Here is a 14,866-nt window from a genome sequence, read left to right on the forward strand (position 1 = left end):
CCCCCCCCCCCAAAAAAAAAAAAAAAAACAGGTGAAAAAAACTGACTGCAAAAACGTGGTGTGAACCCAGGCTAACAGTCCCAGTTTCACCATCCCACCCCCCAAAACAGACCCTGACTGATGTGATAAGGTTTATATTGTGGTCCCACAAATACAGCCGTGTACGTGACATGAACTATGTTATAAAGTCTTCCCGTCTTTTCTGTTCCTTCAACAGTCGCTTTAAATTACCAGTCAGAGGGCCGAATGCTGCAGCTTAACCGAGCAAAGTTCAACACCAATGGGAACTGTGGTTATGTCCTGAAGCCGAAATGCATGTGTCATGGTGAGGATTATTGCCTTGTACACATAGTAAAAGGGAAACTTACCTCTGATGATGAAGATATTATCATGAACCATCCATGTATTATGTAATATATAGTAGGAACAGGGTTTATAGAACTTGTGGTCTCTGACGGGGTTCATTTATCCAGGGTAATGCGATATAAGGATATAAGAATAGGCGTGCAGGGGTGGCCCTAGTGCATGGTGGACACCTAAGTCACCACTACTACATAACAAGACACCAGTATTATAAATGGCACACGGTAGTTAGGGCATCCTGTTAAACCTTTCTGCATTGGGACCCAAGGGCGTCATATTACGCCTGTAATGCACTATATATATATATAAGGTATACCTGACAGCTATGTCATCTGGAATTCTTTTAACAAGGTCCATTAAGTGTTAGGAATATTTTCCTTGTATTTATACCCTTGTGGGAAGCTGGTTAGGATTCAGTGGTTCCTTTTCCATTTGGATCATATCCCACGGGTTGCTTTGCTACGTAAGAGTACTGCAGCAGCACTATAATTGGCCATGTTGCTATAGCACATGCTTTGTATCGTCATTGCTTGTGTATAATTCCGTTTCCTTCGGTTTACCCACAAGAGTATACAAGGAAAGAGAACAGTCCTAATCAGGGGGCATATGGAGAGTGTTCTGGGGCCTTGAGTAATAGTCATGGGCACCTTACCACTCTTGACCTATAGTAACCTACGCATTGCTCTGCTGCATTCGGATTACCTGATCATTGCTATAGTTGCAGGAAATAGTTGCCACAATAGTAAAAACATGTTTTATGTTGTTCTTTATATGTATTTTTTTTAGGTGCCTTTAATCCAAATTCCGAGGACCCCTTACCAGGCCAGTTAAAGAAGCAGCTTGTTCTCCGAATAATCAGTGGACAGCAGCTTCCAAAACCAAAGGACTCCATGCTGGGAGACCGTGGAGAGGTACAGTAATGTGGTTTGGCACCCTAAGGCCACATGCTGTATTTGGTAAAAAAAACAACGGCCGTTGTCAACTAACAATACTCGATTAGGGTCCTATTCCACGGGCCGAGCAGGGCCCGATCAACTATGTAAACGAGCACCGATCTGCTTGATCGGCGCTCGTTTACTGAGCCTATTCCACGGCCCAACAATTGTTAGCGAGGGCTGCAGGGACATCGTTACCAATGTCCTTGCAGCCCTTGTTTCATACATTACCAGGTGCAGGTCTTCTCCCAGTCCCGCGCGGCAGCATCAGCTTTGGAGCGGCCTGACTGAACTGACAGACCGCTCAGCCAATCACTGGCCGCGGCGGTTCTGGCCAGTGATTGGCTGAGCGCTCTGTCAGCTCAGACAGGCCGCTCCGAAGCTGATGCTGCTGCGCGGGACTGGGAGAAGGAGAAGACCTGCGCCTGGACAGGTAAAGTATGACGATAGTGAAATCATCAGTCGCCTGCCGCGCCCGCTATTCCACGTAGCGATGCGCGGGTGGCGACCAATGATTTTAGGTTTGAACCTAAATGAACGGTCAGCCGATTACACGATCATCGGCTGATCGTTCTCTGTATTCCACGGAGTGATAATCGGTCCGTGGAATAGGCCCCTTACATGGAAGTGTAAAGAAACATGGCCATGGTGTATACATTGTTTGACACGGCGCACAACGGCCACTCATACACATTAGGAAAAGAAAAAAGTGTCCGAACTTGGCAATTTCAGCAGGACCAACTGTCTAATGCGTATGGGGACCATCGAGTTCTTCTAGAAAGATGATGTCTGTGGAGAGAAAATTCAGGGATGTTAAATTGGATATTTAAGCCACAGTCAGAGAAGTATAGAATTGGCTTACTGCTACTTTTCTGATCACTTAGCCGGACTCAACATTCATGTTTATGGGTGGGGAATCAAGAGAGATGGCTGTTGGCCTTGTAAATAGTACATATTCAGCTAACAACATGTTTATAGGTACCTTAAATCTAAGAAATTGCCCACTCAAAAAAAAAACAAAAAAAAAAACACCCTCATGTCCAGCTTTCAGCTTGTTAGAGACTGTCAGTAGGTTTATGTTGTCCTATCTAAGGGTAACATAAGAAGCTGAACAGAAGGATGTATCAATTGTTCTGTGCAGCTGATTCAGAGAGATCCTCCTGAATAATCAGGACTCTGAGTGCCACACACTTGTCCTCTCCATTATGTGTGTGCGCTCAGTAGCCCTCAATATTCATGGGCACAAGCTCCCTCTGCCCACCAGCCGCTGATTGGCAGTTGTCTGACAGCTGTCTGCCTAAACACAGTATAGACAATCAGCAGCCGGAGGGTGGAGGGAGTATAGCAGCACAAAGCTCATTTTCATGCATATTAGGAGAACGGCTAAAGAGAATGAAGTAAGTAATACACCGATCTGTTCAGTATTTCAGTCTCTCATTTAAGGCAGCATAATCCTAGTGACTAATTTCCTTTCTATACACCCTTTATAGTTGGCCATTCACCTTCAAAAATGTTAGTTGAACATTCATTCAGCCAACAGTCATCCCTCCCATACCTCCATATACACATGACCGTTTGGCACATCAGAATGTGTGCTCACTATGCGGAGGGAAAAGCCACAGGCAGGCAGCTCTGGTGCCGACTTATCCCTCTGAGAACAAAAAGGATCCAAAATGCCTGACCCTTTCCTCCACCAACAACATATGTCAGTACTATAAGGTGAATGGGCACTTTAAGAAAATCTTTTCTTTCAAATCAACTGGTTTTAGAAAGATATATAGATTTGTGATTTACTTCCATTTAAAAATCTCAAGTTGTCTGGTACTTAACAGCTGCTGTATGTCCTGCAGAAAGTGTCCAAAGCAGGAGAGGTTTTCTATGAGAATTTGCCTGTGCTCTGGACAGTTCGTGTCTAGAGCAGAGGTGGCAGCAGAGAGCACTGTGTCAGAGTGGAAAGAATACACAACTTCCTACAGGACATACAGCAGCTGATAAGTAATGGAAGACTGGAGATTTTTAAATAGAAATAAATTACAAATCTATATAATTTTCTGACACCAGTTGATTTAAAAGAAAAAGATTTTTTGCTGGAGTACTCCTTCAACCCCTTTAATTAAAGGAGAAGTCCAGCAAAAAAATATAGTAAAGTATTGTATTACTCCCTAAAAGTTATACAAATCACCAATATACACTTATTACGGAAAAAAAACATGAAGTGCTTTTTTCCCCCTGCACTTTTATCCAGGAAGTGACATCACCATGTAATCCAGGAAGTGACATCACCATGTTATCCAGGAAGTGACATCACCATTTTATCCAGAAAGTGAAGACTTGATGCAGTAGTAAGTGCAGGGAAAAAAGCACTTTATAAGCGTTTCCCGTGTATATTGGTGATTTGTATAACTTTTGGGGGGCAATACAATACTTTAATAAAAATTTTAAGCAATATTCAAAAGAGATGTAAAGACTTCATATTGGCTATTGATGTAAAGCCTTGCTAATGTGTGGGCTACGACTGTGACAAGGCATTGGGGGGGATTTCACAAATTGTGCTATGAATTGCAGGGACCGTTTTATGTCTTTTTGTATCCAGAAAGCTCTTTATAATGTGATGTATTGGCATGGGAGCTGCCTTGTCACCGACACAAGCTCTGTACAGCATTATTTATCCCCCATTGATTTTTTTTTTGTGAGCACATTGCAGTTTTGTCACCAGGGACAGGACATTGGGGAAAGGACAGTGTGTTGTGTCTGGTGATTGAACAGAATGTCCTTATGATGTATCCCGCGTCGGCTTGTTTTATATAGGAAGGCTGACATTTTCTTTATTAATAAATTCATACATTTACTAAAATTTAGGACAGCTGCCTTCGCCATTTATATTCCACTCAGGCATGGTACAGGCCTATTGGTTTTTCATATATCATTGTCTTCTACATTTTTTTTTTTACTATGAACATGTATTCTGTGCATCTCTCCTCCTTTAGAGAATGAGCTCACATCCAATGTAGCCCTAAACATACAGTATATGTATGGCCAGAGGATAACACCAGTGAGAAGTCCTGAACCGGGACCCCTACAGACTAAACAATTGGCTGTAGTTGTAGTCCTTAAAGAAATCCATTCTAGGAGACACAAGCCTTGGGTAAGAGGTGGACAAGAGAGATGACTGGTGGCCGGACAATCATTCAACCATCAGTCGTTGAAGGTGTATGGGCGGCTTTACACCATCTTTGATTGGGTCTGGAGAGACATGGAAATGGCATGCTGGGTATTGTAGGCCTTTCAAGCATGCAGAAGCAGGGAGGAACATAATAAACTAGTTGTACTTACCTCTCCCTGCACCTCCACAACACTGCCTCTGGGACTCCCGCTAGGCTACTGGACATCCTGACCCGGCTGATAGATTGCCTGCTCAGCCAGTGACTGAGTGGGGTGGGTCACCACTGCAATCACTGATTGGCTGAGCAGGCACTCTATCAACCGGGTCAGGTATTTCCCTCCGAGTCATGACTACATAGGAATTCAGGGGAAAACTAGTTCCAGTGGGGGTCCTAGAGCCTGTGACATGACACGTCAGGGGGAAAAGTAAGCAGTGCTTGTTTATTATGTTTCCCCCTGTTCCTGTCTGCTTGCAAATTATTATTTTTTCCAGACTTCACCTTTAAGGCAGCCGTATGACACTTGGTTTTATGGAGTTGTATCTCTTTCTCTCCATGCCCAATGGAAGATCAAACAGTAGCATCACCATAACATGACCTCTGTTTCACCATGAAATACTACAGAACCATAATAAATAGATGTACAGAAAAGCTAGTACCTGGACAGAATTGCAATAGATCACAAGAAGGTTGTCCCATAGGCTTGTCCATGTACACCCAGTAAATTCAGCCATCTATATCTATCGTCTATAGTGGATATCTTGTGTGCTTCTCTTCTAGATCATTGATCCCTTTGTAGAAGTTGAGCTCATTGGTTTGCCTGTAGACTGCTGCAAAGAGCAAACTCGGGTAGTAGATGACAATGGTAAGCCATTTCTTCTCAACTCTGGAAACAAAGTTGTCCTTGCTTTTCTTCTCTTTTACTGGTTTATGTTGATCGTGTTTTCTTCTCCAATCGCTTGCAAAGTTTAATTGAAAAGTCTGCTTGTGGAAACATTGTGGCTAGAGATGAGCGAACTTCGAGCACGCTCTAGTTCGTCCAACCTGAACACTTTGTATTTGATTACCAGTGGCTAAAGAAGTTGAATGCAGCCCTACGGAGTCCTGGAAACGTGTATCCATGTTTTCCAGTCGCTCGAGGTTCATTCATTTCTAATTGTGGCCACTTATTGGAACAGGGCTCTCCAAGTCATTGTTTGTATGGAAGACATACTCGCAGCAGGATGGACATCCTGCTGCAAGTATGTGAGGAGACCACCCCGTTAACCCATCAGTTGTTGCAGTTGTTGCAGAACTACAATTCCCAGCATGCCTGGACAACCAAAGCTTTAGCTTTGGCTGTCTAGGCATGGTGGGAATTATAGTTTTGCAATTGCTGGTGAGCTGAAGGTTCTCTAGCCCTGCTATAGGGGATCAATATTATATATTTATATTTAAGTACTAATCAATACGGAAAAATAGGATAATGTAAATCAATGATTTTATAATCGTTTATCTGCAGGTTTCAACCCAATGTGGGAGGAGACATTGGTGTTTACTGTGCACATGCCTGAGATTTCTCTAATTCGGTTCCTAGTCTGGGACCATGATCCAATAGGGCGAGACTTCATTGGGCAGAGAACGATCTCATTGAGCAGTATGATGCCAGGTAATGTTTTTTCATACGAAATCGCTGAAACTTTCTTTTCTTTAAAATGTTCCTTTCTTAAAAATGTATTATTAGCCTTAGTTTTAAAGACACTGTATCGTCTCTAAATTATCATTAGATTCAGGATTTTAATCCAGTATTCACACAGGCCACTGGGGCGCACGCAGTAATCTGCCATTCTTGTTTTCTGTGGCTCACTCACTGAGCTTTGCCATTTAGACTGGGACAAGGTCAGCAGAGAACAGAAGATTTAAAGGGAATCTGTCACTATATTTATTTCACCTTAAATGAGGGCAGCATAAACTAATGACAGAAATGCGGAACAGATCGGTGTATTACTTAAATCATTCTGTTCGGCCGTTCTAATATGCAAGAGAATGGGATTCTTCTCAAACCCTTCCCTCCGCTTTCCAGCTGCTGATTGACAGTTTATTGCCTATACACAGCATGGATAGATAACTGCCAATAAGCAGCTCGTGGGCGGAGTTTTCTGCTTGTCATGAATATCCAGGACTACTGGGCTCATGCACATAATGGAGAGGACTTCTTATTGTCCATGTTATTCATGATATCAGGATATCTCCGTATCACAGAATAATGAGTGATACATCATTCTGGTCAGCTTCTCTGTCGCTAGTTTATGCTTCCCATAGCTAGGACACCATAAACCTGACAGATTCTATTTAAAGGGGTACTCCGGCGCTAATTTAAAAAAAAACCGATCATAAACAGTTTTCCCACTTACCATCCCTCTGGAGTCTGTCTCCGCTTGAATTTCCTGCTGTTTGCAGGTCCCTGAAGCTCCAGGTGGTGTCTTCATTTCTTCTTTACTTCCTGGTTTTAGCTTTCCCACGATGCACTTTGTCTCCTGCGATGTCTAACTGACTCTGTAGAACTGTTAGATGGCTTACATCTTGTTCAACCAATCAGAGCTGAGCAACCTGAGTCATCTCACAAAGGGAGGCTGGCCTAACAGGGCTTAGACCCGCCTCCCTCTTGATGATGTCATTGTCACATTGTCATTATCTTTATGCATTACTACTGTCCTTATGGTTCTTTACGCATCCTCCCTGTCAATCCTTAGTTTAAGCTGTATGCCATCACTTTCTGGATAATGTACTGCCTTATATTTTACTGCAGCTGCCATAATGCTACAATGGCTATATAATACACACGTCTCCAATATGGCCGCCCCCAGGGAAGTGTTTAAAAATAAATAGCTACCACATAAAATAAATGACAAACCTATTATTTCTATGTACTCATATATAATTCATGAAAGTAAAATTAAATCTGTAAAACGTTCCCTTTTATTGCTGCTATAGATATATCTGTATAGAACAGTCAGTCACAGCTTGTAGTCAATGGATAAAACAGATTTAACGTCCCTTATGTTTGCTTCCTGTAGGTTATCGACATGTGTACCTGGAAGGTATGGAAGAGGCCTCCATTTTTGTTCATGTAGCAATTAATGACATCAGTGGTAAGGTGGGTGCCACTTCTTTAAATGGGATAAATGATTGCATTGTAGAGAAGTATATAAAGCAATAAGCACTGTACCTGGGCTGTTACTATATAAGAAGATTGATCTAAAAAGTGTCTTTCTCATGGTGTAATGAGGTGTGATTTAAACCTTAAAGGGGTTATCCAGCATTAGAAAAACATGGCCACTTCCTTCCAAAGACAACACCCCTCTTGGCTCCAGTTCACGTGCGGTTTGCAAATAAGCTCCATTCACTTCAATGAAACGGAGTTGCAAAACCTGCACCCCAACTAGAGACGAGCTGTGCTGTCTCTGGAAGAAAGTAGCCATGTTTTTCTAACGCTGGATAATCCCTTTAACCCTTCTGGAATATGTTTAGCCTTACCTTTTAGCCTGTTATCTGTAAACAGCTCTCCTCAAATCATGTCGCTTAACTCCATGAATCACTATAAGCAAAGTACATCCACTCTGTAACCCTAAAGAATCCTTTGATTTGTATGGTCTGTATCTACAGATATTCATATTGTTCAGCCTATTGTCCCACAGTATTGATCCAGAGAAAAGCAAAACAAAATTCATGAGATAAAAGCCAATATTATTCCATTCCCATCTTCCCCTCTGACAGAGCATCCCATAGTGTCATTGCCCTTACTGTAAAGAATCCTTTCTGTTTCTTGTACACTAGTGCTCAAAACTGTACAAAACGCTAGTCAGACTGCACATACAGTACAGAGATAATACTATGTTTTCAACTTGTGAATCTATGCACTATATGATCCTATCAGCTTTGGCAGCAGCTGCCTGACACTGGTTGCTACAGTTAAAATTACTGTCAAGTTCACTTTGCCTGTGCATTTAAAAGGCCAGTACAGCATTAGAGAAATTTTGCTGCTTTCTTGCAGAAACAGCACCACACCTGTCCATGGGTGATTTCTGGTATTGCAATTTACCTCTATTGAAAAATTTTGAGCTAAGCTGCAATACCACACACAACCTGGCTGCAGACATGGCGCTGTGTTTGGAAGGGAGTGACCATATTTTTTAAAATTCTTTATAAGATCCCAAAATAATCCAAGAATAAATATATTAAGGTAAGCATGCATTTTCTTGGACCTAAATAGAAGGCCGCATCTTCCTGTTTACATTGCCAAGGAAGTTTTTTCCATTTGTAAGCATTGTGCTTTAAAATATCTCGATCATCATCTTGGAATCATCGGGGGTATTTTCTTGCAGTGCACATGGGGAGCCCATTATTTTCTCTGTCGGGCCTTCCCCAAACCTACATGGGAAGTTTAGTAATTTGTCCACGTACTTTCCTTCACTTATCTTATACTGATGCAATGTATCATGATCCATTCTAATCCACAACTGTTTAGCAGGAAGAGCATTTATTAAAGTGCCCCTGTCGTTATAACTTTCAAAATCTAAATCATCAGTAGATGTCAAATAAAGCAAGTTTGCAATATACATTCATTATTTTTTGTAGTTATCATGCTGTAATACAAAGCTGAACTTACCAGAAATCCAGGTCCAGTCTCCTGAAGGCAGATTTTTAGACTTGTGCTGGTTAAAAAAACAGACTAAACACAGGAATTCCTACTCTGTGAGCGCTCAGATAGCCTGAGAAACACAGGACTTCCTTCTGCCTTTTTTTCTCAAAAAACAGGAAACTGTCAGGAACAGGAAGTGCCGTGTTCTCCATGAGGACTAAAAAAAAATAATAATAATAATTTAAATAGCAAACTTGCTTTATATTACATATTCTGTTGATTTATATATTGAAAGCTAAGGGCCCAAAGAGGGAGAGGGGCCTGGTGTTCTAATGGTTAGCCCCCTCACTGTAGTACAGGGTGAGCGGCTGAGCATCAGAAGACACAGGAGATGGAGCAGGAGCTGCAGAGAGAGAGAAAAGGATGAAGGACCTGATCACATGACCTGAAGGTCCTCAACTTGTGGAGAGCAGCCCGACAGAGAGAAAGAGGGAGAAGACTGTGTGTGTCAGTCAGTCAGTCAGTCAGTCAGTCAGTAATGTGTGTTTGTGCATGTTAGTGGTGTCTCAAGTGATTGTGCATAGTGTGTGGATGGATGAGGGGCCCGCTGTGGCTCTGTCACCCAAGGGCCCGGAAAGACCTGAAGCCGGCCCTGATTAGAGTATATTCACTTGGTGAGTTCTTCTATATGAACAACCAATTGTGTCCACGTCATAACTCCGCAGCATAACCTGGAATCTCTGCTGTGGACTTGAAGCTCCACAGATCTAAAATGAGAACATAGATTACAGTGTTAGACTGGGTTCACACTACGTTTTTGCAATCCGTTTTTTTCATCAGTTTTTTTGCAAAAAATGGATGGGAAAAATGAATCCATGTGTGTGCATCCATTTTGATCTGTTTTTCCATTGAAATCCTTTATAAAAAAAAAAAAAACAAATCCGTTTTTCTTTTAACGTACACAAAAACGTAGTTGACCAATGGAAAAACAGATGTCAGTTTTTTCCATCCATAAAACAGATGAAGAAAAAACTGCAAAAACGTAGTGTGAACCCAGCCTACGCTACAGCATGGATTCCCTTTGAAAACATAGGCAAGTTTGCCATACAGTTGTATGCAGCCTCCATTCAATCCCATCTTTAGTATAAAGTGTATGAGCACCTTTTAGTATTGTGTAAGAAAACTTACTGATGCAGATGTATGATGACAACCTACGGACACATGGGGAGAGTGTTGTGGTGTGATCGGATAGCGACTACAATCACAATCCTAACACTTGTGATTGCTATGAGTAAACTGGAGAGTACTGCCAAAAGACATTACATGACTGGTTGCTCATCTGACCAATTTAGGTGACTAATCTGTGGGAAATAGCAATCACTATTGTTTTCCCAGAAATAAGAACAGGCTTCAGACATCTGGCTGTGCTCTGCCGCATAGAGAGAAACACGCATGACTGCTTTAGTGCACAGATCCTGAGAATTGTTATGGGCCAGGGAGAGCATGTTTTTGATACCTAGTAAATAGCTGGATTCTCTAATCTGGATAATTCTCTAGTTTCGCCAGTAGAGGGCGATGTAAGCCAATGGAAGCTTTTAACAGGAAAGCAACACAAGGAGTGGTATACTTATACCTAGCTGCAGTATGCTGGGATATTCTGTAGCAGCTGAGACTGCAGCTGCTGAAGAACTTCTTAAATAATGCGGAGAGCACTACTTCAGTCAGTCATTTAGTGGTCAGGAGAGGAGAAGGAAGGGCTGGAAAGAGATCTATGGCTGACTATTATAAAGGAGGGATAGGCAGTGCCAATCTAACACTACTCATCTTTGTATACTCCTCTGTTTCTGATATCAGAATGTGAAGTTTTATGAATGTTATTTACAGACATGTCACTTGAAACTTTCCATTAACATGTATTATAAACTTGATTAGAAACGGTTATTTTACAATTCTCCAGGGAGAACACACAGTATAGAATGCATAGAAAGTTGAAATAGACATTGTAATATTAGGATTTACTAGCCCTAGCTTACTAGATACTATATAACCCATTGACTTTTTGCCACTTGGCAACTCCAGCAGTCAGATCCATACATATGGATGTACTACAGACCACAAATCTGCAGAAAACTGACAATGGACCAGTGGTGCCCTTACAAAACAACTATAGTCGTGTGCAGAAGGTGGTTGAATTATAAATTCAGTAAATAGTTTTACATAGATATTACATGTTATTCAGAAGATATGGAATAGTTAAAGTGACTCTGTACCGCAATTATCACCCCCACCCCACCCACCGACCACTTTTAATCCAAGCTCTGTCCTGGGGTCCGTTTGGCAGGTGATGCAGTTATTGTCCTAAAAAATACTTGCAGCCATGTGTTGAATTGGCACTGCCTAGAGTTCCTGTGCCCTAGGATTGCAACACCTCTGTTCCTCTTCCCCATCCTCTTCATCATTAGGAATGCCCTTAGAACAATTTCTCCTATTCATCACTTGTCTGAACACTGCACATGTGCTGGATCGTTAAGGCACATGTGCGATGTTCAGAAAAGTGATGAATAGGAGAAATCCTGCCTGGGGCGTTTCTAATGATGAGGAGGGTGAGGAGGAGAAACAGAGAGGTGGTGCAGGCCTTGGGCACGGGTACTCTAGGCCACGCCAATTTGACACAGGGCTGCAAGTTTTAAAGTTGTTTTTTTAGGACAATAACTGCATCACCTGCGGAATGGACCCCAGGACAGATCTTGGATTAAAGCAGCTATCTGAAGGTACAAGCGGATTGGCGAGGCAGATTGTGGGTACAGAGTCGCTTTAAGTGTATGATCCCCTATAATCCTGATAATGGATCGGGTCTGGAGTCTCTCACCAACCTCCATTCTGTTCCAACAGAAGACTCATGGCACTATTCACGAGATCCAGGGAAATGGGGGGGGAGGCCTCAGCAGTTGGACCCCTGTGATCATACACTTTAACATTAAGTGTAAGTGCTGCTGACCTCTTCCCAGGGACTCTATTACTTTCAGTCCAATGATGCAAGTTACTAACCTCAAAAAGCAACTGTTTAAAGCTACTTGGAAACATTTCACTTACATATTTTGCAAAGCTTCAATGTTGAAAATGCGTAGATGGCAAATAAACTTATTTCCAGTATCATCACATAATAATCCCAACTTTCCTCAGTTCTGATCAAGTTTTATAGGCGATAATGCTCCTGAGAACTCATGATCGCCCATTAAAATTCAAAAATATCCATATATTCTCCATCACCCAACTAGTTATAATCTGATTTAGTACAGCTAGTGGCTGTGCTTTATCCTCTTTTTCGATTACCTAAAATAGTAAGTAAACAGGGGAAGGCATATCAGCTAAAAACAAATTGGCACAGTGTCCAGAATGGAAATATAGGGTACAAATCTTATGGCATCGATATATATTTCTATGTTTTAGTATTTAACTATGGTTCATTGCTTTTTGCTTTTATTATGCTAATTTGGCCTCCAATTACAGAAATTGGGTTATCCATGCATCTCAGAAACCAGCACGAGCTCAAAGGCTCACTTTTTAACCCTGGCCAAGAACATCAGAAGGAAAAAGACAAACAAAACAATCTATTATGGTGTGTATAGCGTTGTTGTACTCTTGCCAGAGTTGAAAGTGAGTCCTTTTGCTTGAACTGCTTCCTAGAGTGCTTTGCATCTATGTCCATGTTTCCATGGAGAGCCTAATGTTCTACTGGAGTGAATCATGGCGCTCCCATTAGTTATGCCCTAAAACTTTGGAACAAACTTTTTTTATTCTTAAAAGTAAACTAGAATTTGGGAAATCAATGGCTGATAATAATCTGATATCTGAGGCCTAGTGAAATATAGGACAGGCTATATATGCCCACATAGTCATTTCCTATAACAGTAAAAATTATGGGGATGAGGATAACTCTGTGACTATGTTCACACAACATAGTAATGACTGCCGTTCTTTAGTGGACGGCCGTCTTTTAACATTAAACAACGGATATTATTAAAGGGGTTCTCCGGCAATTTTTTTTTTTTTTTTCTTTTAACTTAACTGGTGCCAGAAAGTTTTAGATTTGTAATTTACTTCTATTTAAAACTCAAGTCTTCCAGTATTTATCAGATGCTGTATGTCCTGCAGGAAGTGGTGTATTCTTTCTAGTCGGACACAGTGCTCTCTGCTGCCACCCCTGTCCTTGACAGGACCTGTCCAGTGCAGGAGAGGTTTTCTATAGGGATTCGCTGCTGCTCTGGCCAGTTCTTGTCATGGACAGAGGTGGCAGCAGAGAACACTGTGTCAGACTGGAAAAAAATATACCACTTCCTGCAGGACATACAACAGGTCAAGTACTGGAAGACTGGAGATTTAAAAACATTTTGCTGGAGTACCCCTTTAATGATCGTGAACATTATTAATGGCTGCTGTTTGTACATTGTGTGAACATAGCCCATTAGTGATTTACTTGACATTACTAGTGGGTAAAGCCGGCTATACTATATAGTTGTAAGTAAATATAAAGTTGTATCCTGATGGTAATTCCCACTCATTCACACACTGTCACGTGCTATAACTATAGAAGTGAGTGTATTATTAGTATCATTGTGCTAATTTAAGTATAATGAATCACTAGTGGGGATAGTAACTGCCTATAGTGTATAGAAGGATGAGCTAATTACTGGAATGTTTACATTGATTAGATACATTTCTATGTTCTTTGTCAAGAATTATAATTGTCTTCTAGATAGTCCAACTTTCTTGTAAGTCGTGCACAGAATTTTTCAGTGATTTACGCTTTTGAATACTATGCTGTTTCTTCACTCTTAGCTATTTTTTTATTTTTATATTTACGTAGCATTTATAGCTCCCTTTTTTCATACAAAATTGTAGTCCTAATGTCCAAAAATGAATCTGATGGCTGTGCTATCTACACAAAACTACCTCCACTTTTAATGTCCCCTTATTGCTCGAGCAGTCACGTATGTGTACAGAGCAGTTGGGTCATTTTAAAAGCAAACAGACTAATCAAATTGACAGGTTTTGGTTTTGGACTGCAATACTGTAGTTTCGATCATCTTCATAGAGCTCAAAGTCCTCCGCGTATTCACATGATTTTTCAACAATTATAGCCTTACTATTGAAGGAGGCTAATGCAGCTGTGAACTGTAGCCAAAGGTATAATGGGGAATGTTCACAGTCTGTCTTGTCTAGAGTTGGGCCATTAGCAGTGGTGTTGTATACACTGATAATGGGCACCACCAATAAAGACCAGCGTGCTAGTCCACATGCTCAAAAAAAAAAACTTGGGACAAACCATAATGCAAGCATGTATGAAGGGACTTTATTAGGAATGATGTTGCCATAGCCATAGAAACACCATATGGGAAAGGTACTATGAGTGGAGTCTTTACATACTGTTCTTATTTTTAGTTTTGATTGATCAGAACTAGAGATGAGCGAGCATGCTCGTCCGAGCTTGGTACTCGTTCGAGGTTAGTCGGACAAGCGTCTCACGATAGTCGAGACAATGGCATCTTCCTCTTCCTGCATGTTTGGCGGCTTTTTCTCAACCAGTCATCATGCAGAAGAGTCTTTGGGAGCTCGTAGCATCACATGGGAACCCTACATGTCGATAGCGATTGGCTGGCCAGATCAGATGACCTGGGCATATAAGAATCAGGTCCCGCGGTGCTCGCTTCAGACACAGGCTGGATGAGCATAGGTAGAGAGCTGCTGTCTGTCAGGGAGAGTGTTAGGCAGGGAATTAGTGTGCG

At 41.5% G+C, this 14,866-nt stretch overlaps 1 protein-coding gene across 5 annotated transcripts in view; it reads left to right on the forward strand.

Annotated features, from left to right (window-relative positions):
• The window catches only part of PLCH2 (phospholipase C eta 2), a 518,781-nt gene that overhangs the window by 483,222 nt on the left and 20,693 nt on the right, over positions 1-14,866 (forward strand). For all 5 annotated transcript variants that reach the window (XM_069948824.1, XM_069948825.1, XM_069948829.1 and 2 more), the window contains 5 exons: positions 218-325; positions 1,150-1,274; positions 5,240-5,324; positions 5,961-6,107; positions 7,516-7,595. In XM_069948824.1, coding sequence (XP_069804925.1) covers positions 218-325; positions 1,150-1,274; positions 5,240-5,324; positions 5,961-6,107; positions 7,516-7,595 — 545 coding nt within the window. The remainder of the gene's footprint in view (positions 1-217; positions 326-1,149; positions 1,275-5,239; positions 5,325-5,960; positions 6,108-7,515; positions 7,596-14,866) is intronic.

This window comes from Dendropsophus ebraccatus, chromosome 12 (genome assembly GCF_027789765.1).
Source record: "Dendropsophus ebraccatus isolate aDenEbr1 chromosome 12, aDenEbr1.pat, whole genome shotgun sequence".
NCBI classification, from domain to species: domain Eukaryota; kingdom Metazoa; phylum Chordata; class Amphibia; order Anura; family Hylidae; genus Dendropsophus; species Dendropsophus ebraccatus.